Consider the following 26,552-nt stretch of genomic DNA (forward strand, 5'->3'; position numbering starts at 1 on the left):
AAGAAAAGAACCATGAAAATCGACTAAAATCATCCACGACAATAAGCTCTGATACCATGAAAGAACGATAACAAGTGAATAAACCTGCTTGAAGTCTCACACACTTTCGTGAGTGCAGAGTTTTTTATTATATATGCCTTTGTTTGGTTATCCGATATACATGTGATACAATAAAAACGATAACAGATTACACGTTAACTAATACAGTAAAAACGATAACTAATTACACGTGTTGTATTCATTTTACAAGATAACATATATCTTCATTTGATGAAACAGTTGCTGTATTGACGATACCACCAGCGTGATGTTGATGAGTTAACCTACATTAGAGGAACCGATTTCTTTAGTTGCTAACTAGACTTACCAGTTTCTCTCTAACCACATTATCACACCTACTTAGAAGAACCAATAAATTCGATAAGTCCAGGTATCATACTGGAGGATTATCGTTTAAGATTATGGGTTCTGAGAGACTTATCTTATCACTTAGCTGGGTTGTTGACTGATGGCCACACATGTCTCCTAATCTGCAAGGGCTTTCATGAAATCCGTCCTTTTCTTTTCTTCACCAACAGCGTGGAATGGACATGCTCGTATCAACAGGTTGGGTGTAATCTTACATCCGATCTGAATTCAAATCCGTTTAGTTGGATCTGATTAATAATGATATCCAAATTCAGTATTGAGTTTTGCAAAGAGAGGTTTCCCATGATGGGGTGGAGGGTGTACTTGGACGGGAACCCAACACCGTTTAGTTGGATTTAGTAGCCAAAGTTTGATCCAGATTCAATATTGAGTTTTGCATCCAAATTCTGATTCTGAATTGAACGAAGATCCGAATTCGAATGTGTAAATGTCAGATATTGAACTAACCAGATTCGTATTAAGTTTTAGGTGATCCTAATCCACTCTGAATCTGAATCAGAATCTGATTAGACCAGATCTTAGGTCAGACTCAATCATTCCTAGATCCGACCCGTTTACATTCCCAATCACCCCTAGTGCATTCACACGCCCAAACCAAGTGGAAGTCAAATATGAAAGAGATTAAGGGTAAATGGGATGGAGATTACGCATTTGAAAAGGAGGGAGGACCTCACTTCCCATCCCAAGTGCAGAAGCACTAAAACACCTTTCCCAGCTACTAGTTTCCAAACATCGACCACCAAGGGAGTTTGACCTATTAGTCTAACAATTGCATCTCATCCCAGCTAGAACCTAAGAAAAAGGAGAGGTGATTTGTTCGGTGTTTTGGAATTTGGACTTGTATGAAAACTAAGAAAAAGGAGGCGGCCGGTTGTTGTGGTTGGTCGGGGTGGGTGAAGAAGGAAGAACATTGAAATAGAAAAAAGAGGGGGTGGGGCTGTGACCTGTAGCTGTAGGGGGCGGTCCCCACATGCAGCTGACGCCAACTTGCATTGCAATTCCCCGAGTCTGGAGAGGGAATAGGGATGGAGTTCCAAGGCCCAACTCCTAAGGGCGGCACTCGCCTTTAAAAAGCCCAACACCAGGTCGCTCTTCTCCGCAGATGCCACCCACCCCCAGAGCCTCAGAGGGAGCCCTCGTTCCAATACTCTAATACTATGGCATCCATCTCCACCATCACCTCTCCTGTCGACCCCAAGACAACACATGAGGAGGAGGAGCACAGTGGATCGGACTCATCATGTCGCTTGGTAGAGGACAAGGTTCCCTCGCCTCTTCCTGTGCAGGTGCGTGATTCTTGCCCCTCCTTTTTTCCTTTATTGTAGTGCAGTTGTTTGTTTTCCTTTAACGTGTTTTGAAGAATGATCGTCTTTAGTTGGGTAGCTGATAATTTTGTGTTTGGGTGACATTGCTCTTTACTCCTTTCTATCCGTTAGCTGACTGATGGGGCTTTTCCCTTTTCTTTTCCTTTTGCCCCCCCCCCCCCTTTTCATAAGAGAAGAAGGTCAATTACTTTGTTTTTCCGTGTCCTGTGTATAAATCGGTGGCCTTGATATGGATACTTTTTCCCTATTACTGGGCTGGTGCGGCGTTTCGCTGAAGGCTTTAATTTGTGGGTGCCGATATGTCTGTCTAATGAATGGTTTCGGGGCCTTGATATCGTTAAACGGAAAAGGGTTTAGATCAATGTGTGGACGGTTTATTTTCGGTGGTTGATTTCTGGGTTCGTGGCGCGCGCGCGTGTCACGAAGCAAAGCTCCCATAATGGGGTGTATGACCGGGCTTGGTGATCCATTCCATCCACCCCAGCAAGAATCTCCTCTGTTCACCTCTCAACCACAGGGGGTCGATCGCCGGCTTGTCATGTACCAACTACCTGATCCCGTCTTTTTCAGATTACCTTCCACCTGAAAATGTTGGACTATAGTGAGAATGCCACACATCACTGAAACATGATTTCTTGGCGATTCAATCTTTTAGTCTCCAAGACGCAAATAGATTAGAATCCAAGCTGTTGGGGATTGACGGTGTCCATGAAGGAATGATATAGGAATACTAAGTGCAAACACTTCCGGTTGGTACAAATAGCATGTCTGCTTTTTGTGGTGAGAAACCGTATAGCCGCTTTATCTACTAATTTTCATCAAAAGTTGCATGTGATAAACCACCCAGCTGAACCATGGACATGTCCTGAGAGCTTGTTTTGCACCATATTTCTCAAGTTTATAACAGTTCCCACTTGGACTCATTTAGTCGGAGGGCACTCATTTAAAAAAATTTGCAATCAAAGATTGATACTACATGTACATGTTTGTGATGCTAAACTGTTTGGTGTCTTACTTTTGTGGATTGCAAAAGCATTTGAAGACACAGCTCCTGTTTTCCTATTATCATAAGTACCAAATAGCTCCTGTTTGCATGTGTTGTACATTCTCTTTACCCTTTGCAGCTGCATATGAGCCTATTGCTTTAAGCTGCTTTAGTTTGAAACTTCCAGAGTGGAGGTTGGAGACAATGATGGTTTCCAAAATTCAAGTCTTCTCATGGCCATAGCTGAATGAACACCATGATGGTTTAGTTTGAGAATCCAGCTCTGTAGAATCATGCCTGATTATTATAGTATTTGTGGGAGCCAAAAAGATCAAGGTGACGTAATGGTAACTACAAAGGGCTTCTGTATATTTAGTAGCATAATTTATAAAGCTATCAAGAGGGGAGGATTGGGGCTCACATTGTTTTAGTTCCCAAGTTTTTTTTTGTTTTTTTTTAAGATTTCCTGGAGACTAGGAATAGTCACTCTGTGATGTTTTTTCAGAATGTAGATTGGATCCATTTCTGCCTAACATGTGGCATCTTCGAATGTCAAATACATGAGTATGTACAAACAAACTTTAACTAGTTATTGGATAAACATTTTTTCTAAAACTCATGTTGAAAAGGGCCATGTTCTGAGGATATTCATTTGGTCACTGTAGTTTGGAACTATCCAACTAGGCATGGATAGGTGGGCTCTCTGAGAGAGGCTATCACCGCCTGTGTTTGGTTCAATATCGATAGAAACCAGATAAACCAACTTAGAAATAACTAACAAAGAAAAGATCTAGCAAAAACCAAGGCCACATATATACTACAAAAAAATAGGACTGGACAATGGACCAGGAGGCCCACGGGTAGCGGTTCTGGGCCCGGCTTGGTCCTGCTTTTGAACTAGGGTATGACCGGAACAGGGCCTAGGCTAGGCCCAGATTTTAGCGGTCCAAAAACGGGCTGACACAGGTCAGCCTGACCCGCCTAACCGCATCTCTCTCTCTCTATATATATATATATAATGGGTTAAAGTTTGCTATAATCATTTGTATATGCAAACAACTTAGCAAACTCACTATTTTCTATTTTTTTGTTTGTGTCCAAACAACCACATGGATGTGATCTACTTGTTGCATTTAGTGGGAAACAGTTATTGAATCACCATAATCCGATTTGTGAACAAATATTTTCAGCAATGCAAAAGCTGACGTTTGTAAATGCAACAAATTTTCTGACTAAAAAAAGCATGTTTTTTCATTGAAAAAACATGATCTAAGAGGACATTTTCCACTAAATTGATAATGCTGAACCATGGTTACCAGTCAAGGAAGCGGAAAGCGTGGCACTTTCAAAATTTTAGGAAGCGTGAAGCGTGGGACGATTTAAAAGCGAATCAGGAATCATCTCTGAAGTGACCTAGGAAGCGAGGGGTAAGCAAAAATAAAAATAAAAAATAAAAAAAAATGAAAAAGGAGGAAGCACACTTCCTATAAATGCGAAACACGCTTCTCATAAAAGGGAAACACACTTCCCAAAAAAATTAACGCTTCCCAGCGCGTTTCGGAAGCGCGACGTTTCGCGCTTCCGAAACGTGCTTTGGGGAAGCACGCTTCCCCACTAGGCTAGGCGCTTCCGGTAACTATGTGCTGAACACATCTACGATTTTAGATTGAGTTGCACCAACCTGCATGGTGAGATTTCAACTAGATTGTACTTATAATCAACTCTCTCTCTATATATATATATATGATACCCACAAATATCAGCGGTATTTTCAAAATATTGCAATATTATTGCTGGAAATTCAGCAAACTATAATATAGGCAAAATATCACGATATTTTGAAAATATTTCTATATTATCACATGAATATTGCGATATTATCGTGATATTATCAATTAGTTTTAATGTTTTTATTTATTTTTTATATTTTAAATGTGTTTTCTTCTTCTTTTTTATAATTTTTACTTATTTCTTTTATTATTTATGTATTTTTTGTGTAAACATGATATTTTCTTACTTATTCTTGTTATTTTTATAATTTTTAAGCCCCGAGATTTATCACCAAACCTATAATATCGCGAGAAATAGCCTCACCGAGATATAGATGATACAATATTTGTGACTATTATATATATATATATATATATATATATATATATAGAGAGAGAGAGAGAGAGAGAGAGAGAGAGAGAGAGAGAGAGGAATGGGTGTGCATGACTTAGGTGTGCAAGTCTCGAGTGTATTGATGTTAGACATCGTTTTCCGGTGATCCAATTGTATGGATGTGTTCGGCATGTTTCATTTGCTAGGAACCAACTCCTGGTTTTTCTTCTTAGTGAAAAAATGTGGTTTTATAATGTTATAAATTTAAAAGTTTATGGTCCATTGATTTTTCAACCCTTGAAAAAACTACTTGCATGTTGGAATCACATGATTCAAAAGCCAGTTCGTACTAATTCAACCATGTAGAACACATCTGTACAGTCAGAATTAAAAAAAAAAAACTTTGGTGAAATTTTGAGTACATTCCATGCCTACATATACATCTGTCCACACACCCACCCACCCCTTACCCTATATATATATATATATATATGGGCCAGCCTGGCCCAACCCAGTCTGGTTTAGACCCATGGGCCTAACAGGCGAGCCATGGGTTTGGCCTTAGGGCTAGGTCCGACCTGAACTGGGCTGGTCAAGCCCGCCCAAAAACTGTGCTTGGCTGTCCCGGTCAGCCTGTTGTCTAGCCCTACTAAGAAATGCACCATAATTACAAGCCACATATTTATGGTTATAAGCTGTCATGTAGGTCAGTTTTCATAAGCCAACCCCTATATATATGAAAGAGAGTAACAGCGGACGGGAAAGTGTCGGACACTCAAAAGCCCGCCGCTTGTTGTAAAAAACAAGGTTGTTAAATGCGATGAGGCGAAGCGAGGCGTTGAGCCTGCGCTTCGCCTCTGAGGCTGAGGCGTACGCCTCTCACAACTGGAATGGAAGTGAAGCGGTGGGAGGGGAGGCAGTAAGAGAAGGACCACCCGTCCAGCTGGTACGGAAGCGAGGGATATGCCGGTCGTCCGGTGGTCGGAGAAGACTGAGCAGCAGCTGCAGCACAGCAACTCCGGTGGTCGGTGGTCACAACTGGTCGGAGGTTGATGAGGGGCGCATCACAGCAACGCCTCAGTACCTTGAGCGTGCGCCTCGCCTCTGAGGCGTACACTTCAGGTACTGAGGCGTACGCCTCTCACAACACTGGTAAAAAAGACCTTTTAGCGGTGGTTTCGCACTGCCGCTAAAGGTCTCAGCGAAAAAAACAACTTTCGCGGCAGTCAATGACCGCTGCTAAAGGCTGTTTTAACTCAGAGTTAGTGCGCTCTGCTGATCGCGTGTTCGTTCACGTTACTCCCATCTCTCTCTCTCTCTCTATATATATATATATATATATATATGAGAAAACTCCCAAATGCTGATCCTTTTTTTTCCAATTTATCATGTTTTAAAGGGATTTTTTTTCTTTCATTTCAACATCAATGACTACTTTCTAAAGACCCTTATTAGTGATTTAGCGAAAATCGCTCACAAATAGGTGCGCTCCATGCAATGCAGTACCTAGTTTTATTTTTCTATTCATCATTTATATAAACATCCATGACTGTATTCTGTGGCAGCAAAGAATCTTCTTGTAATTGCACAAGAACCATTGTTGTAATTTTCAGTTAGTCTGGTTTTTGTGCATGTCATTCTATGACTAGTTGGATGTCCATGACTGTAGCATGCATAAACATGTATGGGAGGAAAGGGATGAAAGGTCATACAAGTTATATGCTCCCAAGAAAATGTGGCACGCATAATACCTGACTCTTTTCTTGAGGTTTGGACACCATCATGCTAGTATCTTATCATTCTTTCTGCAGGCCTAGAGGGGTTTGACTGACATTTTTTATTTTTCTTTCAATTTTTCACTGTCCTTTTCTGTGTGGTTAACTGTAGGCATTAGTATTAACCTATGTCACAGGGATTCGGCCAGCTGGGTGTCGCACCCGCGCCGACGCGACGTGGGTGAAACACCCAGTGCTGTCAAATTGACACTGGGTGCGGTCAACGCACCCAGGGTCTTAAGTGTCCAATTTTGGACTTAAAAAAATCCCGATGAAATGGGCTGGGAGGGGGATTAGGGCAAAAACAGTTTGCCCCCCCCCCCCGACGACACCTCCTCTTCTCCGTCTCCAACCCAGCCGCGCGGCGACTCCGGCACAACGATGTATGTCTCCTTCATTCTCTCTCTCTCTCTCTCTCCCCTCGTCTCTCTTGCTCTTCTCAGCTAAACCCCCGCCCCGCTTTTCTCTTTGTGTACCTCTCTCCCGGAGGTTATGAATTTTTTACGGAAATCAACTGAAAGGATAGGAGATGATAACATCTGCACGAAGAGGACTCCATTCAGCGTCAAACCCTAGCACTGTGTTGACGTCATCACAAGAGGAGTCCAGTGGTACAGTCATGTCAGTTTTGAGGGTTTTGAGTGGGGGTTTCACTGGTTTGAGTTTTTAGAAGATTTTTTAACCAAGTTTCAGGTGATTTGGAGAAGTATTAGATTTTTGGTGAATTTTCAAAGGATTGCTGGATTGTAGAAACGTCCTTGACCAGATTCAAGAAATCTGTTGAATCTGATCAATTTTTAGTGTTTTTGGTTGGGAGAATATAATCATTCTGGTCGTTTTTGATATAGAAGTGTGAGAAAATTGTTTGCGTAAACAGATTTGACACTTTGGGTGAGATTTAATGTGTTTTTGAGAGGGTTCTTGCAGGCGGTGGCCTAGTTTCAGGCTATATTGGGCACGACCCTCTTTGTGTTGAGTTTGGGCAGTGTGCTTATTGATTTAGCATTGGTATTGTATTTCTTCATGTTTTAATGCTAAGTCAATGTTTTTTAGTTGGTTTACCATCCATTTTTTAGTGTTGACTGCTTGTGTGTGATGTTATTCTCTATTTCATTTATACTTTGTTGGGGCTTTTACCTGATACAGCATATTGTTGCTTGTTTTTGTTGAGTTGTGCAACACTTTGTTGGGGCTTTTACCTGATTTAATTGTGGTGTTAGTTTTTATGATGAAGAATAGAATTGTAGATTGTTAATTTGATTTATTGCATGCATGATGAATTGATTTGATGATATTATGATAATTGTTTTTTATTTCATTAGTGTTACTGTTAATTGTTAAAAATTATATATATATACTGCACCCAAGTTTTTTTAAAGTGCCGCACCCACACCTATGCAGAGCTGGACCTGTAAAGAGGCCAATGAGGCTTGGGCCTCAGGGCCCCTGGGCCCAAAAAAATTTTAGGGGCCCATTTTTAAGGCCAATGAGTATTGTTTAGGTAGTTTATATAAATATTTTATACATTTTTATTTAATATAATATAAATATTTGGAATATTATATTTGTTTAATGTGAATGCAAACTTTATTGTTATTTTGATTCTTTAAAAAAAATTTCTGTGGCGCCGCCCCCGAACTCCTACTATTAATAGGGGGCCATTCTTTCCCTCCGACTCAGGCCCCATAAAACACAGGTACGGCTCTGCACCTATGTGACAGATATATTAACATATGATCATAGTTATAACTTCCAGGAAAATCCCAGGAATCAGGTTTATTTCCTGAGTGAATGGTCTATATTTTTGGAGTTATGCATTATTTATGCTACAATGTGAAAATCTTTTCACGTTTTTATTGTTTCCGCTCTATCCTAAAGCTTCTACAGAAAAAAAAAATACACTAAAAATTCTGCTATATTTGTGTAAAATCTTTGGTGTCAGATCTTTATATCCTTGTATGTTCTTAGTTTTGGTGCTGCAAGGTTTGTCGGGTTCTTTTCCTTGCATTTTCCACTTAAATATGGGCTTTTATGTCAACTAGTTCTTCTCTGGCTTCATGGTGGATCCTAAGGGTGAAAGTATCTTATAAATATTTTGAGTGCCATATTTTAATTAGTAAAGTTCATTTATGTATAGCGGTGATATGGTGACTGAATAATGTCAAAGACAGTGGGAATTAGCAAAAACAGCCTACGGAAAAAATTAACTATAATTTTATGGGTGGTGTCAAAATTCCGGGAATGTTTTTCCTCATGCTATCATTCATCTTCCATGTGCATATCAATTGACATAGTATGTACCTCTGCTAAATTATTGCACGCTATGCAATTGCACGCTATGCAACTTCTACCAGGGAAGAGACAAAGTAGTGATGAATGAACTTTTGATGTTTTTGGATTTTCTTCTACTTCGTGATCTAGATGAATTAAGATGGTTGGAGATTGCTTGAAGTTTGGGGAGCAGTGTTCTATGTTTTCTTGAACATTTCTATGACATAAATTTTAAGTGACAGAAGTTGACCGCTATAGTTTATTTGAGTTCTTATGCTGTTAGTCATGTGACCCCAATGGTTTTGGGATGAAGGCGTAGTTGTTGTTGTTGTTGTTGTTGTTGTTTGTTGTTGTTATGCTGTTAGTCATGTGAGACTCTTCGACCAATATCACCTTGAGCGAAATGCGTACGGTGGTTGTTTTGCTTAACAAAATAACCCTTATTGGTGTTTGCAGTTGTGAATTGTTCCAGTATCACGTTAATCTTGAGTCAGGTCCTAAAGCAGTTTGTGTTTCTTATAATAGTTACTCTGCCCTCAAGTAGCACTGATAAATGAGCTGAACAAGCTAATCTTGCCTTGTTCAAGCTTGGCTTATTTTGGTGCAATACAAGGTCAATCTCTAGCCTGAGCTCAAGCCAAGTAAGAGCCAGGCCATTTGAGTGAAAAGGTATAGTTTTTCATGAAGTACAAAGAGAAAATTTGAACTCAGTCTTGGTTATATAAATATTTAAAAAAAAATAAAAAACAAATAATGATAAATAGAAGAATTGAACTCCCTGCTTCCTGTATTTAAGCAAGTTTTAGCAGTCGATTCATTTTTACATTGTTGTATGATGCAATATCCTACAAAACATGCTTGTATTTAATCATTGGTATGGGCAGGTCTCCAAGCGCTTGGAGAAATTTAAGACTACCATCTTCAGTCAGATGAGCATGCTTGCCATCAAACATGGGGCAATAAACCTTGGTCAAGGCTTCCCCAACTTCGACGGCCCAGAATTTGTCAAAGCGGCAGCAGTTGAGGCTATAAAAGAAGGAAAGAATCAATATGCACGTGGCCATGGTGTTCCTGTGTTGAATGCTGCAATTGTCGATAGGTTCAAGAAAGACGCTGGCGTGACTGTTGACCCTGAAAAAGAAGTCACCGTCACTTCTGGATGCACCGAGGCCATAGCTGCGACTGTGCTGGGCTTGATAGATCCTGGCGATGAAGTCATCCTCTTTGCTCCATTCTATGATTCGTATGAGGCAACTCTGTGCATGGCTGGTGCAAAAATCAAGACTGTCACCCTCCGCCCACCTGAATTTGCAGTCTCCACGGAGGAGCTGAAGGCCGCATTCTCTAAGAATACCCGTGCCATCATAGTAAACACCCCGCACAACCCTACTGGGAAGATGTTTACAAGGGAAGAGCTTGATCTCATTTCGTCCCTCTGTGTTGAAAACGACACTTTGGTGTTTGCAGATGAGGTTTATGATAAACTAGCATTTGAGGCCGATCACATCTCCATGGCTTCGCTTCCGGGCATGTATGAAAGGACGGTGACACTGAACTCTCTTGGGAAGACTTTTTCTTTGACTGGTTGGAAGATTGGATGGGCCATAGCACCTCCTCATTTGTCATGGGGCTTGAGGCAAGCACACTCATTTCTCACATTTTCCACCTCAACCCCAATGCAGTGGGCTGCTGCTGCAGCCCTACGGGCACCTGATTCGTACTATGAAGAGCTCAAGAAAGACTATAAGGCTAAGAAAGAGATACTGGTGGAGGGGCTCAGGGCGGTTGGGTTGACTGTGTACCCTTCTCGTGGGACCTATTTTGTGGTCGTGGACCATACACGTTTTGGGTTTGAGAATGATATAAAGTTTTGCGAGCATCTAATTAGAGATGTTGGCGTGGTCGCGATACCCACCAGTGTATTTTACCTCGACCCAGAGGATGGGAAGAATCTGGTGAGGTTTACGTTTTGCAAGGATGAGGAAACGTTGAGGATGGCAGTTGAAAGGATGAAAGAGAGGCTTAGGTGATCGTGCACTATGGCTCGGTTCACGTAAGCATGGTGGCCGTAGCGCTTTGATGTTCGTGGCTCGGAAGCTATCTGAACCTGTTGTTATTTCAAGTTCTTATTATAACTCATCTTTGGAATTAGTTGAGCTAATCAATCTCATTATCGAATAAAATTTAATCATCAAATTTATGTATTTTTCTGTGCAATTTGAGCGTCCCTGATATTTGTGTCTACTCAAGTCGTTCAGATTTTATCGTGGTTCTATTAGAAGTAACCAACTGCTTTGTGAAGCCATTCGGTTCGCTTTCACGGTTTAACCTGAATCTGCTTCAGATAATTTGACTATGTGCAGAGGGAGATGCAATTCCAAAAAGCTTGTATCAGACAACAATCTGATAAATTCAAAAATTTATTAACGATATTCTGTAGTGGCTGACATCACCAACTCAGCTGATGGTTTAAAAAAAACAAGGCTGGGCTTTGTGAGCTAGAGAGGTCGAGCGAATTTATGGATTAGAAAAAGTGGCAAATGTAACATTTGCCTCAAGTACCTCTTTAATTCCTAAAATGTCGTCTCTACTCCTTTCTTCCGGTAGCGACCATTAGTACTTCAGTTTGGCTTTCTCAATTCCAACCTCAACGACCAGCTCTGAGAGACTTCGCTCTTCCATTAGACCTGGTGGCAGCAACTCAATGGATTGAAAGGCTTCTGTTTAGTTTTGTTTGTTCAGGCTTGGTTTTTTAACCAAGTGTCTGGTCAACACTATTTTGATTAAAGTCATTGGCTGGTTAGTGTCACAGGCATACATTTTTCTGCAAGCCCTTGTGGTGCCAGACTGCTCAGTCTGGCCAGCTTGATGGTCAAAGGCCTCTAACAAACTCATTTTTGTGTGTCGAATCATTTTATTGGCCGTGCGCATCACCTCATACACAACTGCTTAGCGGAAGCTGATCTCATGTGTATCTACCTGACCCAAGCCACTTACTCAGAACATCTTTCCTTATCACATTGCCATTGTGATTCAATGAATAACCAAAGGGGTCGTAGTCCAAGTTACAAGGAAGGGCTGGCGCTCACACATAACCGGACAACCAACCAATCCAAACAAAAATGTTGTTCTCTAAGGCTACAATGCGATCTTCTGAGAGCATCACTCGAGAAGGCCTAGCGGATCTGTAACGGACGGGGGAAGATTATTCCCATGATAGCCCAACCTTTCAGCCAATTAGCTGATACGTCATAGCAAGCAATGCTATCCGAATTGCTCACTGACACTTAGGCATTCACTCACCTAGCCTTGAATCACTATACTCAGTTGAAACTACCTAATGTGATCTTAGGGAGAATTAACCCTAACCCACATGCACCCTGTGTAACCAATGCTATGTGTAGGATAATCATCCAAGTCGAGAGGTCCTTAACCAAGTCTCCAAAGGCAACATTCTCTGATTCATTGGCATACTACTTAATCAAACAACACTCTACGTCTGTGCCACCACACACTATCACATCAATGCCGATATCGTTGTATATCGCAGGCCATGCTACCATCACATGTCATCGATCAGTCCAATGCATACCATACGTTCCTACACTCGATGCATTTTCCATTAAGTAGAGCTCCACACTGCACATACCCCATTCTAAAGGCTCGATCTGAGATATTCTCTCATACCCAAACCATTGATGTCCTCGATAATGTCGGTGCAGGTGAACACAATTTTCACTTTGTCATGCCAGTTTTCCTTTTCACTTAACTTTGATCTTCCTTACTCTACTCTTCTCAACTTATTATTTTCCTTTACTCCAAAAAATTCACATTACGTTGGAGTTCTCTTTGTATATATGCTCTCCTTGCGCACTGGTGTAAGTTTTATGAAATAGATTTTTAAAACAATATTTTTAATAAAAATAGTGTGAAAGCCAAATACCAAATAATAAAAACCGGCTCGCACAAGTGGTGGAGTCCGGGTCGATATCAGAGAATGGGAGAAACACTTTGTATTCCACAAAAAACTAATCTACTCTTTATTGCCTTGAAAATAAAAACAATTAATTAAATAAATAAGAGTGCGGCCGTTTGCGAAAAGCTTAAACAAATAAGAATAGTTAAGTGGCCTTATTACAAACCCAATGAATCAAATAAATAAAATAAATCCTAAGCTAAAAATAAAAGAAAAGGGTCCTAAGTGATCTGAGCTTCTAATCCCTTCTTGATGCCTTTGATTTATGCTTTTTCTTGCCTATTTGGATTTTTGGGTACCTTTAAGGGACTCTCTGAAGGGCCTTTTGAAATGACCTTTTGGGGACCTCAGAGGGTTCTTCGAGGGTACTTTTGAGGGTTCATCGCACGTCCAACCGCTTCCCTGCAAAACAGAATCACAAAACATGAACAAAACACAAAGAAACTAGATAGAAAATCAATGTTAATTTAAAAAAAAATCACAAAAACAAGAATCTAACTACTAATAATAAACTAACTAAATATAACAACTATGAACTAACATGTAACAAACTAAAGAACGAAATGACAAAATAACAAAACTAACTAAATAATAATCAAGAAATGAACTCATGTAACAAACTAATAACAACTTCACTAAAAGACTAACTAATTGGCTAAAAGATAACTAGCTAAAAAAATAAAAGTGCATAACAAACTAAAGAAAATGACTAACCAATAACCAATGCTAGTATTCTACGGATGGTAAACTAACTTATAACAAATTTGGGAACAAAATAAAACTAGCTATAACCATTTACCCTAATCAATAACAAGGAATAAATACCACAAGCAAGAATCGATTGTTTATAGTTTTGAGATACAACTACAACAAAGCAGTAGATTAGCGACGACCACATTCCGTCGCTAATCCGTCGCTAACATGGTTAGCGACGGATTAGCGACAACGAGGCGACAGTATGCTTACGTCGCGAATATTTCGACGCTAACTGGCGACAGAATTATTCCGTCGCTAATTGCGACGGAATAACGAGCGCTATATTCCGTCGCCAATCCGCTGGTACTAAACGGCGACCACGGCTTGGCGACGGATTTACTTCCGTCGCTATGCCGTCGCTAGATTAATATGAATAGCGACGGATGGTTCCATCGCTAATCCGTCGCAAACACGAAAAAAAATTTAAAAAAAATTATTTGAAAATTAAATACCGAGAACTGTACAATTTCTATTTCCTGTACAATTTATATTTCCTGTAAATAAAAAATAAACCACACAAAAAAATTCATATAACAAAAATCTACAACAATTAATCGTTCCACCTTAAAATTAAGAAGTTTAATTATTTACAATTCAATAATTACAATTAGGAAAAATAAAAAAAATAGAACTTCTTCAACACAGTCCTCTAATCATCGCCAAGATTTTGTGCGTCTTCTTGTTCATTGTCTTTATCTGTCCCTTCAGCTCCACTACCCTGATTATCACTAGCAACTTACACAAGAAAAGAACAGTCAGTATTGATAAGCAAAATATAATGAAATAAATTACACACTATATGTGATTCTATCATGTGCTCATGTGTGATCTAAGGCAATAAAAAAACTCTATATGTGATTCTATCATGCTTATATGTGCTCTAAGGCAGACAAAAAGTTTTATATATATATATATATATATATATATATATATATATATATATATATATGATTCTATCATGCTCATATGTGTGCTAAGGCAGTCAAAAAATTGAATATGTGATTATAGCATGTTCATATGTGTTCTAAGGCATCTAAAAAAACTCTATATGTGATTCTACCATGCTCAGATGTGCTTTAAGGTAGGCAAAAAACTATATATGTGATTCGATCATGCTCGTATGTGTGCTAAGGCAGTAAAAAAAATGAATATGTGAATATAGCATGCTCATATGTGCTCTAAGGCAGGCAAAGCAAAAAATTTTATATGTTATTCTATCATAAATGATATATAACATGTTCATATGTGTTCTAAGGCAGTAAAAAAAGTCTATATGTTATTATAGCATGCTCATATATGTGCTAAGGCAGTCAAAAAACTGAATATGTGATTATAATATGCTCATATGTGTTCTTAGGCAGTCAAAAAACTGAATATGTGATTATAGCATGCTCATATGTGTTCTAATGCAGTCAAAAAAACTTTATATGTGATTCTATCATGCTCATATGTGCTCTAAGGCAGACAAAAAGTTATATATATATATATATATATATATATATATATATATATATATATATATATATATATATATATATATATATATATATGATTCTATCATGCTCATATGTGTGCTAAGGCAGTCAAAAAATTGAATATGTGATTATAGCATGTTCATATGTGTTCTAAGGCATCTAGAAAAACTCTATATGTGATTCTACCATGCTCAGATGTGCTTTAAGGCAGACAAAAAACTATATATGTGATTCGATCATGCTCGTATGTGTGCTAAGGCAGTCAAAAAATTGAATATGTGAATATAGCATGCTCATATGTGCTCTAAGGCAGGCAAAGCAAAAAAATTTATATGTGATTCTATCATAAATGATATATAGCATGTTCATATGTGTTCTAAGGCAGTAAAAAAACTCTATATGTTATTATAGCATGCTCATATGTGTGCTAAGGCAATCAAAAAACTGAATATGTGATTATAATATGCTCACATGTGTTCTTAGGCAGTCAAAAAACTGAATATGTGATTATAGCATGCTCATATGTGTTCAAATGCAGTCAAAAAAACTTTATATGTGATTCCATCATGCTCATATGTGCTCTAATGCAGTAAAAAAAAACTTTATATGTGATTCTATCATGCTCATATGTGCTCTAAGGCAGACAAAAAAACTTTATATGTGATTATAGCATGCTCATATGTGCTCTAATGCAATAAAAAAACTCTATATGTTATTATAGCATGCTCATATGTGCTCTAAGGCAGTCAAAAAACTGAATATGTGATTATACCTGAGAGGGACCTGGAATCGAAGATCCCCTATCTTGAACAACGACCTTGATCTCATTTCGGAGAAAGGGGGTGACGGTGTATTGAAAGTAGTTATTCAGTGATTCATTAATGATCTGGCGTACATCATCACCGGAAAGAATAGTCGGCTGCTTGGAGCTTATGTCGGCGCAAGAAGTCATTGAGCCGTAACTGGAAGAACCAATAACTGGTGAAGTGTTCATATTACTCCCAAACCCGAACACACAACCTTTTTGGGGTTCACCTGCTGCAGTCACCCATGCTGTAGGATCAAATGATGGATGCTGAGTAGCGTCATCGCCATATCGCTCTACCATCTGTTGCTCATATGTCTCCTACAAAATAATGTTTAAAGTATTCATTAATAATTAATGATAACATTATGATAACTTGCATATATATTGCAATGATTATTAATAGAATTAATACATACTGTTGTCGTTCTCGCCTTCTCTGATACGAAGACTCCCGTTGTCTTCCGTTTATGTGTTTCTACAAACACATCCTTATATGGTACACTACCTCCTTTTTCTGCTTCCTGCAAAGTTAAATGACAAAAGATTTAGTACACAAGTTTGCAACAATACTTATAAAATTAATATTATATATTGATGAGTTACCATTTTCTTTAGGTGGCTCCCAAATGTCTTAGATCCACCTGTGTGTAGATGGACTTCGGGCATCTTCGATCGATTTTGTGAAGCCTTCGCAGAGCGATTTTTAAATGCATCTCCCGCCCACTTATCGCACATTTCATCCCAGTAATCTCTCCTGATAGTAATAGGACCATGGCCCTTCCACAGTAATGGATCATCTACTACGCCAGATGCTTTTTTTGCTGCAGTCTTCATAGTGTGCAACATGTCTGCAAATCGATTGGCAGCCACCTTCTGCTACACCTTCCTTGCATCATTTTCTTCCACCGTAGTTGCGAAGCGATTCAAAGCTTACAAATATTTTCAGAAAGTTAGTAGACATTGCTTAAATAAATTAAATATGAAACACATTAACTATGAGGAACAACTGTATACCATGAATGAGGACCACAATCTGTCTAACACTTCCTTTGGGTACTCTTTCCATTGAGCAACTGGTCCTGGTAGATGTTGAAGAAGTGAATTCCTAATCTCCCGTACTACTTCTTGTGGCTCAAACCTCGTGTTGCACATGAATTGTTACACAGTAAATATCAATATAAAATATTTAAAAGATATGCAATAATTGAAAACAAAATACTTACGATCGATTATCGATATACACTATTTGAATGAGTCTTCTTGTGCCAGCCTGAGAAGACCCTGTTTTCTGTGTTGGCTGTTGACTTGTGTGATCAACTGGTGTAGGTGGGTCGTGTACAGGCGCAACATCATCTGTAAAAAAATACATTAGAAATTCTCAGAATGTGCATTTGAACTAATCAAGCATCTAATTAGTTATATGATATACCTATCACAGGAGCCCGTGAAGATGAAGGCTGAGCCTGGCTACTACTGGATGAGCGACCACTATAACCTCCACAAACCATATTCTAACAAATAACATATGTCATACAATACATTCAAATAATTCACATCAAGTATTACAATGCATTCAAGTCATTCACATCAAGCATTGCAATGTATTCAAATAATTCAAATCATTGACATCAAGTATTGCACTAATTCAAATCATTCGTTAATTGCATAAATTATAATACATTCAGATAATTGAAATCATTCACATCAAGTATTACAATGCATTCGAATCATTCGTATCAAGTATTAATATACATTCAAATGGCCTTAGATATACATCAAGATTTTGGCCAGGTGAGGTCGGACCAGGGATCAACAGAGACAAGAAAAGATTTGGACGTTTCATACACAAGCTTGGTGGAAGGTTGTATGGAGTTACAAATACTGGCCAACATGAGTATGGAGTTGATCTACCCCCAAATGGATTAAATTCATCTGTACATAGACCGAGTCTAACATTTCGCACTTCCATTGCGAAGTTCTGATGAGTACGATCAAAGTGCTTCCAAGCTTCAGCGTCAACAGGATGCGTGATCTTGTTTTCATCGTGTCGAACTTTATTTGCATGTCATCTCATGTGTTTAGCTGTCCTTGAAGACATATACAATCGCTGCAATCTAGGAGTGATAGGAAAGTAGCGGAGCGACTTGTATGAAACTTCCTTTGATCTCGTACTACCATTGCCTCTTGTCTTTGGCTTGAACCGAGAATGTCCACATGACGGGCATGATATGTCGTTTTCCTGCTCCTTGAAATACAACATGCAGTGATTTGGACAAACATCAATCTTTTTGTAACCCATATCTAGAGCGTTGACCATAACTTTCGCACGATAGAAATTTTGTGGCAATTTCTCATCTTTAGGCAACATACTCTTCACAATCATGCACAAACGGTCAAAACATGATTGACTCAAATTATATTCGGACTTCAAATTCATTAGTTGAAGAACTGCAGACAAGATAGTGTGACTCTCACAACCGATCCAAAGTGGCTCATCAGCATCTCTAAGTAAATCATAAAATTTACTAGCTGCATCGTTTGGTGATTCTTCATCTACGGCAGTTCTTACATCACTAGAACTCATAGCAGAACCCAGTTCTGTTCCTGCGGCATCAAATATCAAATTCGTATATGGATTATCGTGCACCACATTCACCCGTGCATCAAAATCGTTTCTAAATTCTTCTCCATGAAACGTCCAGTTCTGATAATCACTCACAAAACCCTTCCTGTATAGGTGATGTCTAACGCCATGAGGTTCTACAAATCGATTATTCTTACAAATCTTGCAGAGACACCTAATCCGACCTGTGGGATCTACCGTACTGACACTTGCCGTTGCAAATTCAATAAAACTGTCAACACCATCCATATATTCATGCGATAACTCATTGTCCACTATCCTACGGTACATCCATTCACGGTTTGCAGTCATTCTGTCGTATGATGTTACGAATAGTATCCTAACCAGTTAAAAGAGAACCATCAGAATGCTATGATAAAGAAAATATCAAATTTATCATGAAATATATGATGTCATACAATCACAAGAATTATGATGCATGCATTGATAACTTAATATTTTCATGTGCAAACTATTCATGACACGATACATTCATTTGAAGCATGCTTTCAGTATACAATTTCACATGGAAGACATAATCAAATTGAAAGTAACTACATGTAAGCATGGATACAATCACATCAAACATTGCAATACATCGAAATAATTCATATCAAACAAATGTCAAACATGTACCTGCAGCAAACACACTTCAATATCCCTCTAACTACTACCATGCATAGCATGAACTCCGTACTCCAAAAATAAGAACACTTCCATATTCATACATTAAAATCATGCTCAGCATGATCTCCGAACTCCAACAAAGCAGTCCTAGATATCAACAACTAAGTGAGTGTGTGAACAATAAAGTGTTACATTCAATAAATTAAATAACATGTGATGCGCTTGCATCACTTACTCACCACGGGTATTTACCCGATTTGCATTGTTTTTGTCACTTACTTACCACGGGTGGCGGGGCACAAGTGAGTTCCGTTGAGAAATTTGCAAAAAACACTGTGTTAAAATGAATATTGAAGCTAATTAGGGAAACACAAACACTTATGCAATGCAAAAAACAACTAAACTGATGATGATATATCTAATGATGAAATGCGATGAAATAAAATGTGCAAGTAATGTACTGCAATGAATATTGAAGCTAATTAGGGAAACACAAACACTTATGCAAAGGAAGCAAAAAGACTAAACAGAACTTTTACAAGAATGAAAAACTAAAAGATTAACAAAAATTAGCAGAACAAGAAATGCAGACAAGGAATTATCTAAACATGAAATGCAATGATGAAAAGCAAACACAGAAAAATGAAACAAGAAAATAACGAGAAAAACACAATTGGAAATTGAAATACAGGAAAACAGAAAAATGAACTTGTAAAAAAATTCAGGAAAATAAAATTTGAATGAAATAGACATAAAAAAATCAGATAAAAGCATGAAACATAAAACTGGACAAACAAAATTTTGAATGAAAGAAAAGAAAACAGGTAAAAATTAAGAAGGTTACCAAAATAGTTTCAACTTATAGTTGATAGCATAAATACTGGCTTTTTTAACTTAGATAGGCAATCACTATTTAAAATGAAGGGAAGACTCCACAAAGACACGAAAGGCATCTGGACATCCATGTGTTAGGTTTGGCACTTTGAAGCCCTAACCCAACGCATTATAGTTTTCAAAATCATAACTTTGCTAAGCATTATCTTTTTTATCAATATTTTCAAGTAAATAATTCTTTTCTAGAGAGTTTGAAGAAATCATATGTTCTTGACCATCCAAAGATATTCATGGTGACAAGTTTAATAGCTTAATATCATGAAATGAGTTTAATACACGTTTCTAGAGAGGAATAAACAAAGAAAGTGACTGAAGCCAATCAGTTACCTTACCTTTATTTGATGTATAAATAAAATAGACATTTTCCCTTAGTAATATAGCTGATATAAACATAAACTATCATGATAAAATTGTGACATTTTTATTTTAATGATAATATTGCAATCTTTTTAGAATAATAACATGGTATTTTGATTGTTTAAAATGGTTACCAAAATATCACTTTTTCATATTATTTTCAAAATATCACCCACCATGAGTGGCATCCAGCATTACCAATAATAAGACTGCAATGACCTTCTATGGAATTCAACAAAACCCTACGCTAATCAGCGGTTCCAAACCAACACTTTTAATCAGAAATTCCAAAGTCTGATAGAAGAAATATATATATATATATACATATATATTTGCTATTGTCTACTGTATGTACAATCATAGTGACAAAAGTTAAAAACGGCAAAATATCGGCAGTAAAAAATTCACAAGAAACGTTCAGCATGGTTTGTTTGCTAGGCTTACACTTTGGATCATCTTTTTTCGATTGTAAAAATATAATTTTTGAGTCATGAAATTTTGGTACATTGTAGGCCGCTGAATTTTTAACCCCTTGGAAACCAACTTACATGTTGCAAAAACATGATCCAATTTACTTGTGTTAAATAAACTATGCAGATCACATCTATAAAGTTAGATCTACAAAAAAGTGGGAAAAATGCGAAAAGAAGTGTTCTACTAGATTGTGTGTACACACGACTGTAGCAAATTTATATCTCTGATAGAATGATGATCTAAAATGCAACAATTCATGCACGAAAAAAAACTCAACAAAGAGATCATTCCCTACCTTAAAGTGCATGTTAGTCATTCACAATGATGGATGGCAACAGAGAATCCACCCATCAGGTCAACATAGCATCCAATTACTAAAATTACAATGATTCTTAGTACAATATAGTGAACATGACTCGACCTCAACTCAAAGGCAAATCACAAGAGGAATCGGAGGAAGAAGAAGAAGAAGAAGAAGAAGAAGAAGAAGAAGAAGAAGAAGAAGAAGAAGAAGAAGAAGAAGAATGAAGAATGAAGATTACCTGTGCGTCGCCGGGCGGTGGCAGGAGGCTGACGGGGAGCGGTGGACGGCTGGCGAGCGGTGGACGGGGAGCGGTGGCTGGCGAGCGGCGGCGGCCGGGCGGTGGCGAGAGCCGACGGGCGGCGGGAGGGAGAGGGCGGCGGGCGGGAACAAGACAGCAAAACAGGAAAAAGAGAAAGAGGGATGAGATTAGGGATTTACGCGACATTTAGCGACGGCTTAGCGACAGAATAATTCCGTCGCTAAGCCGTCGTAAATCAAAATACCAAAAAAGCGACGGAATATATTCTGTCGCTACGCCGTCGCGAATTAGCGACGACAGAGTTCCCTCTCTAAATCCATCGCTAAAATGGTGTTCTTGTAATAAGAATTAGCGACAAAAAATTGCAGTCGCTAATCTGTCGCTAAGTAGCGCCAGATTATCGATAAAAGTTGTTTCCTCGCTAATCCATCGCGAATTAGCGACAGATTGTATCTCTAGCTAATCTGTCGCTAATTAGCGATGGAAAAAATCCGTCACAAATTTCCGTCGCTAATTAACAATTTTCTTGTAGTGTACTAACGCTATTTCAATTACTAGATCAAGAATCACATGCAAGCTACTGATGACTTAACATAAATCGAAACTAAACACCCTAATCATGGAAATAATGAAGAACTAAATCAAATTATTTAAGCTATCTATTATAATCACTTAATCGATAAATTTAAAGGATAAACAATCTGCACTATTCTAATTAACAAATCATTAACTTTAATTACCACATTGAAACTCAAATTAGTCTAAACTGATATGAACCAAATCTAACTAACTGACTTCAAAACTAATCTTCATCTGTAGCTATTCATGATTGCCAAAAAACAATAAAAAAATAATCTTAACTAACTATTGCAAGGAAAATGATAATTGAGGAAAACAAAAAGATTCAGCTAAGTTGTATGTATATATATATATATATATATATATATATATATATTTCTAATCTAATCTATAGGTTTGAACTAAACTGTTAACTAACTGACGCACTTGTAATCTGATTAATGTAATGACAAAAATTGACATAAGGCAATAACAATAAATCTACTGACTACTCACGATACCCTAATTCAACGATAATTCATGAAAAATGATAGTTAATAAATACTTATTAAATACCTACTAAACCATGCAATTAAAATTTCTGACATTAGCTTGACATTAACTGCTGACAATAAAAAAATAAACTACACTACTCGACTGGGAAAAAAATTCAAATTAATTACTGTTGATTTCACCGATTACTCTATTTTACCCTACTACTTGAATAAAACTAATTTAAATAACTAACAAACATCAAGAATACTAACTAAACAATAAATAAACTAATATAGTATTGAAAATAACATGATTAATGGAAAGACTCTAACTACACGCATCGACTCGATTAAAAAATATTAGGCACGAAAGTCAAGAAAATTGGTTAAAACTAAACTAAATTATTTTATATATTTTTCTTTTTATATTTTCAGATGATAAAAAATATAATTAATTTAAACTAGATGTGATGAATATGCCATGAATAAATAAAACTGCATGCAATGATATGACGTATGCTATGCAAAAACTAAACTATGAAACTACAGAGAAACGAGAGAGAAGAAACATACCTTTCAATCCATTTTTGATGGAGGGGTTAAGAAAAAGAAAGTGGTTTTACCTTCGAGCTACACGTACCTCCGACGATAGGAATAAGAAGAAGCCGATGATAGAAGAGAATAGAAGCAAGACAAAACAAGAGGGAAAAGAAGAACCGACCAAGAGTGAAACGGGGGAGACAGGGGCTTGCGTTTTCTCTGAAGGCAAAAACGTGGGCTGCAGTTGAAACAATATTATTTATAAAAAATAAATTAGGTTTACACGATTTTTATGGAAGTCTGGATAATTTTCAAAAATTTCACAAAGGGTCTTCCTCTAAAAACATGTTTTTCAAAAAAGAATACTTCTAAACAAACTAAAATTAATTAATACACTCCTAATCTAGTTGCACTATACATTAGAAAATTCTAAACTAACTAAAACTTTAAAAAACACAGAGAAGAGCTTAAAAATGTGATTTTACCTTTACTTTTAATTTTAAAGCAATTTCTCAAAAACACCGATAAGAATGAGTTTTTAATGCAATTTTTCATTAGATCATGCATAAAATAGTATGAATAAAATGTAAAAATTATACGTGATCATGCACAACCCTTCTTCCAACTTTGAGCGCCTCCTTTGCCCTTCCTTCATAACTTAGCATACTTGTGGCCCACAAACTGATTGCCACTACAAAAGTGAAGCCCATACTAGAGGTTCTTCCAACTCCACTTCCCCTGCAATCCCTTATTGATCATCCTCTAACTCGATTACTTTAGGTTTCGTGGGTTCCACTTCAACAATGACCTGTGGAAAGTATGCCTATACTTTGCTCTTTTGGGGTGTCTTAGGTTTGTCGCAAGAGCCATCTCAAGCAACAACTGAGGAAATCCTTCTCCGCATTGTCCTCAGCGCTACAAATGACAATCAACCTTCACCTTGCATTGGCTTCACTTCACTAGGAACCCTCGAACCCAAAGGCATGCTTTCTCTGACTTCAACTTGCTACCGTCACAACTCTTTGACATGCCAAGCCCCATACAACAATGCACTTCAAGCTACTTCGACAATGAACCATCACTTTCTCCTTTTCTTGGGACCTTCTGTCATGTATAAGCCTCAAACCTAAGGGCTCTAAATGAACACTTCTTGCTCAACAAGGTCACTTCTAGCCCAACATGGTCTTATCTCTCAACAATTAAGAGGTTACCAACACGTACCACCAAAAAGCCTACTCCTTCAAAGGTACTACTGCACCAACGGGTCATCTCATCCACACACAAGGGGTACTTCTGACCCAGAAAACCTTACTTGCTCCTAACCAAGGCACTTCTAGCTTAACAATGGGAAAATCTAGCTCATTGTGGTCCTCTCTATCGGCAATTAAGATGCCACTAATACATGCCACCAAAAGGTCTACTTTATTCAAAGGCATTGTTGTACACTTCCACGGTCCATGACATAACTACTCCTTGAGTAAATGGTAGCTTCTTAGGCATACATCAACTCATCCCTAATGGTCTTCAACAACGGTCTATTCTAGTCACATGTCCAACGTGAGAAAACTTGCAAAGCCACTTAGACTCAAGTGTCGAATGCAACAACCTCTTACAACTACCTAAGTTTTGATAGTGGATATGCCAACAACAACTTACCAACACATCACAACTTTGTTCTGGTTTCAACCCATCATCGCCACAACCTTCAACAAACTAAGTCCCATATATCAACATGCCACAAGTCACTTAGACGATGATTTTATGCTCATGCAGCAATCAAGCACTCTTTGCTCGTAAGACCCCAGTGTAGCCCCATACTCAAGCAGGTCATCCTTGCATGCACGAGAAATATGCCGTCTTTCATGCTCATAGATAGGGCGCCTTTTGACCTCAGCAAGGGCAACTTCAAGCCCTTCATGGTCCTCACAGAGAAGAGTGATCACCAATGCATGCCGTAAGGATATCAACTCCTTTAAAGCACCAAACTTTTGCTTTTTTAATGGTCCAAAATAGTCCTCAAGTGAGAGAATGCCTACTCACGTATCACCCTAAAAGTGGCCCTTCAAAGCGATCTTTCAGGTCACTCGTCCAAACAAGGGCACCTCTTGGCTCAACGCTGCAACTCTCTCCTCAGAGCCAACATGCTGAAACTCACTTCTAGAGCTAGCAAACACGTTTTCACATGAACCAAACCGACGAGCCACACACAATAGCTTCTTCCACACATACAATCCAAAGAGAAACTGCCAAACACAAGGGAATAAAACAAATAAGATATTTTTGCTTGAAATATGGGTACTCCACTAACCCACAATCACATTGTCCTTCATGGACACTCGAGAGAGAACATACAAGTTCAATTGAGTCACCCACACTCAAAGGTGTAAATTCATCTAGCTGAATCTAACGAGCACTATCTGTATGCGCAAGGCAAACACCACACTCCACCTGAGTTTGATGCACAACTTGTAGGAATCTTTGACTTATCCACGTTCCCTTAGCCAACTAAACTATCGGCAAGGTGTCCCATACCACCTTGCCAATAACTTGCTTCTACATTCGGTTAACCACACTTCAGTTGCACAAATTCACATATATAAGACAAACCATCTCTTGTTGGTTTTCATACCTGAACAAACAATGACTGCTCTCTTCAGTGTCACACTCATCGAACGACAAGGTTACCATAAAATTTTTTTGCTATGATACCATTGTTAAGGGCATAAATTTTTTTACAAGCCTGTGTGGCGTCAGACTACTTAGTCTGGCCAGCCTAATGGCCAAAGGCCTCACAAAAAACTCATTTTCATATGTCAAATCATTTCATTGGCCCTATGCACCACCCGTACACAATTTACTAGCATAAGCTGATCTCATGCATCTTCTCATGCGTATCTATCTGGCCCAAGTCACTGGCTCCGTACATCTTTCCTTAGAACATCACCATCATGATTCGATGTATAACCAAAGGGGTCATAGTCCAAGTTCTAAAGAAGTGCTGACACACATACCCAACTAGACAACTAACCAATCCAAAAAACAATGTTGCACCTCTAAAGCCGCAACACAACCTCCTGAGAGAATCATTCAAGAAGGCCTAGTGGGTATGTAATATAGGAGGGGGTCTACCTTAGGGGGGCAGGACAACATTGTTGTCCCACCATGGGACAATGCAACATGTTATGCCATCTCATCCATGAACGACACAATCATAGTCCCATCTCTATTTGGACCTGAGACAAGACGAGGAGGATGACACAACTAGTGTTGTTTCTACCCAAACTGAGAAAGACAAGAGGGGGATGGTCTGGACAGGAGGACAATAGCTTGGACAGGAAGGAGGCACAAAATGTGCCTTCCTCGGACAAAACCCAGGGTTTGGACGATACCTCAGGTGTGCCTTCCTAGGGGAGGACAAATGGACTTCCTAGAATTTGGGCATTCTGAAAATTTTGGGTGTCGACAGGATTACATACCTATTTGGTTGACTTGGGCTGATTACGGTTGTACAAGAAGGAA

At 38.4% G+C, this 26,552-nt stretch overlaps 1 protein-coding gene across 1 annotated transcript; it reads left to right on the forward strand.

The window, feature by feature from the left end:
* The first annotated feature begins 1,372 nt into the window (after window positions 1-1,372).
* Window positions 1,373-11,084, forward strand: LOC149841551 (uncharacterized). Its single transcript, XM_090003907.1, has 2 exons — window positions 1,373-1,715; window positions 9,773-11,084. The coding sequence occupies exons 1-2, from the start codon at window positions 1,587-1,589 to the stop codon at window positions 10,916-10,918; spliced, it is 1,275 nt and encodes a 424-aa protein (XP_089860033.1). The 5' UTR covers window positions 1,373-1,586; the 3' UTR covers window positions 10,919-11,084.
* The last annotated feature ends 15,468 nt before the right edge of the window (window positions 11,085-26,552 follow it).

The sequence above is a fragment of the Nuphar pumila genome, chromosome 4, assembly GCF_984573655.1.
Source record: "Nuphar pumila chromosome 4, dmNupPumi1.hap1.1, whole genome shotgun sequence".
Taxonomy (NCBI): Eukaryota; Viridiplantae; Streptophyta; class Magnoliopsida; order Nymphaeales; family Nymphaeaceae; genus Nuphar; species Nuphar pumila.

Coding starts and splice junctions, on each gene's coding strand:
- LOC149841551 (XM_090003907.1), top strand. CDS start 1,587: ATGGCATCCATCTCCACCATCACCTCTCCTGTCGACCCCAAGACAACA. Junction 1,716..9,772: donor CCTCGCCTCTTCCTGTGCAG/GTGCGTGATTCT, acceptor TGGTATGGGCAG/GTCTCCAAGCGCTTGGAGAA.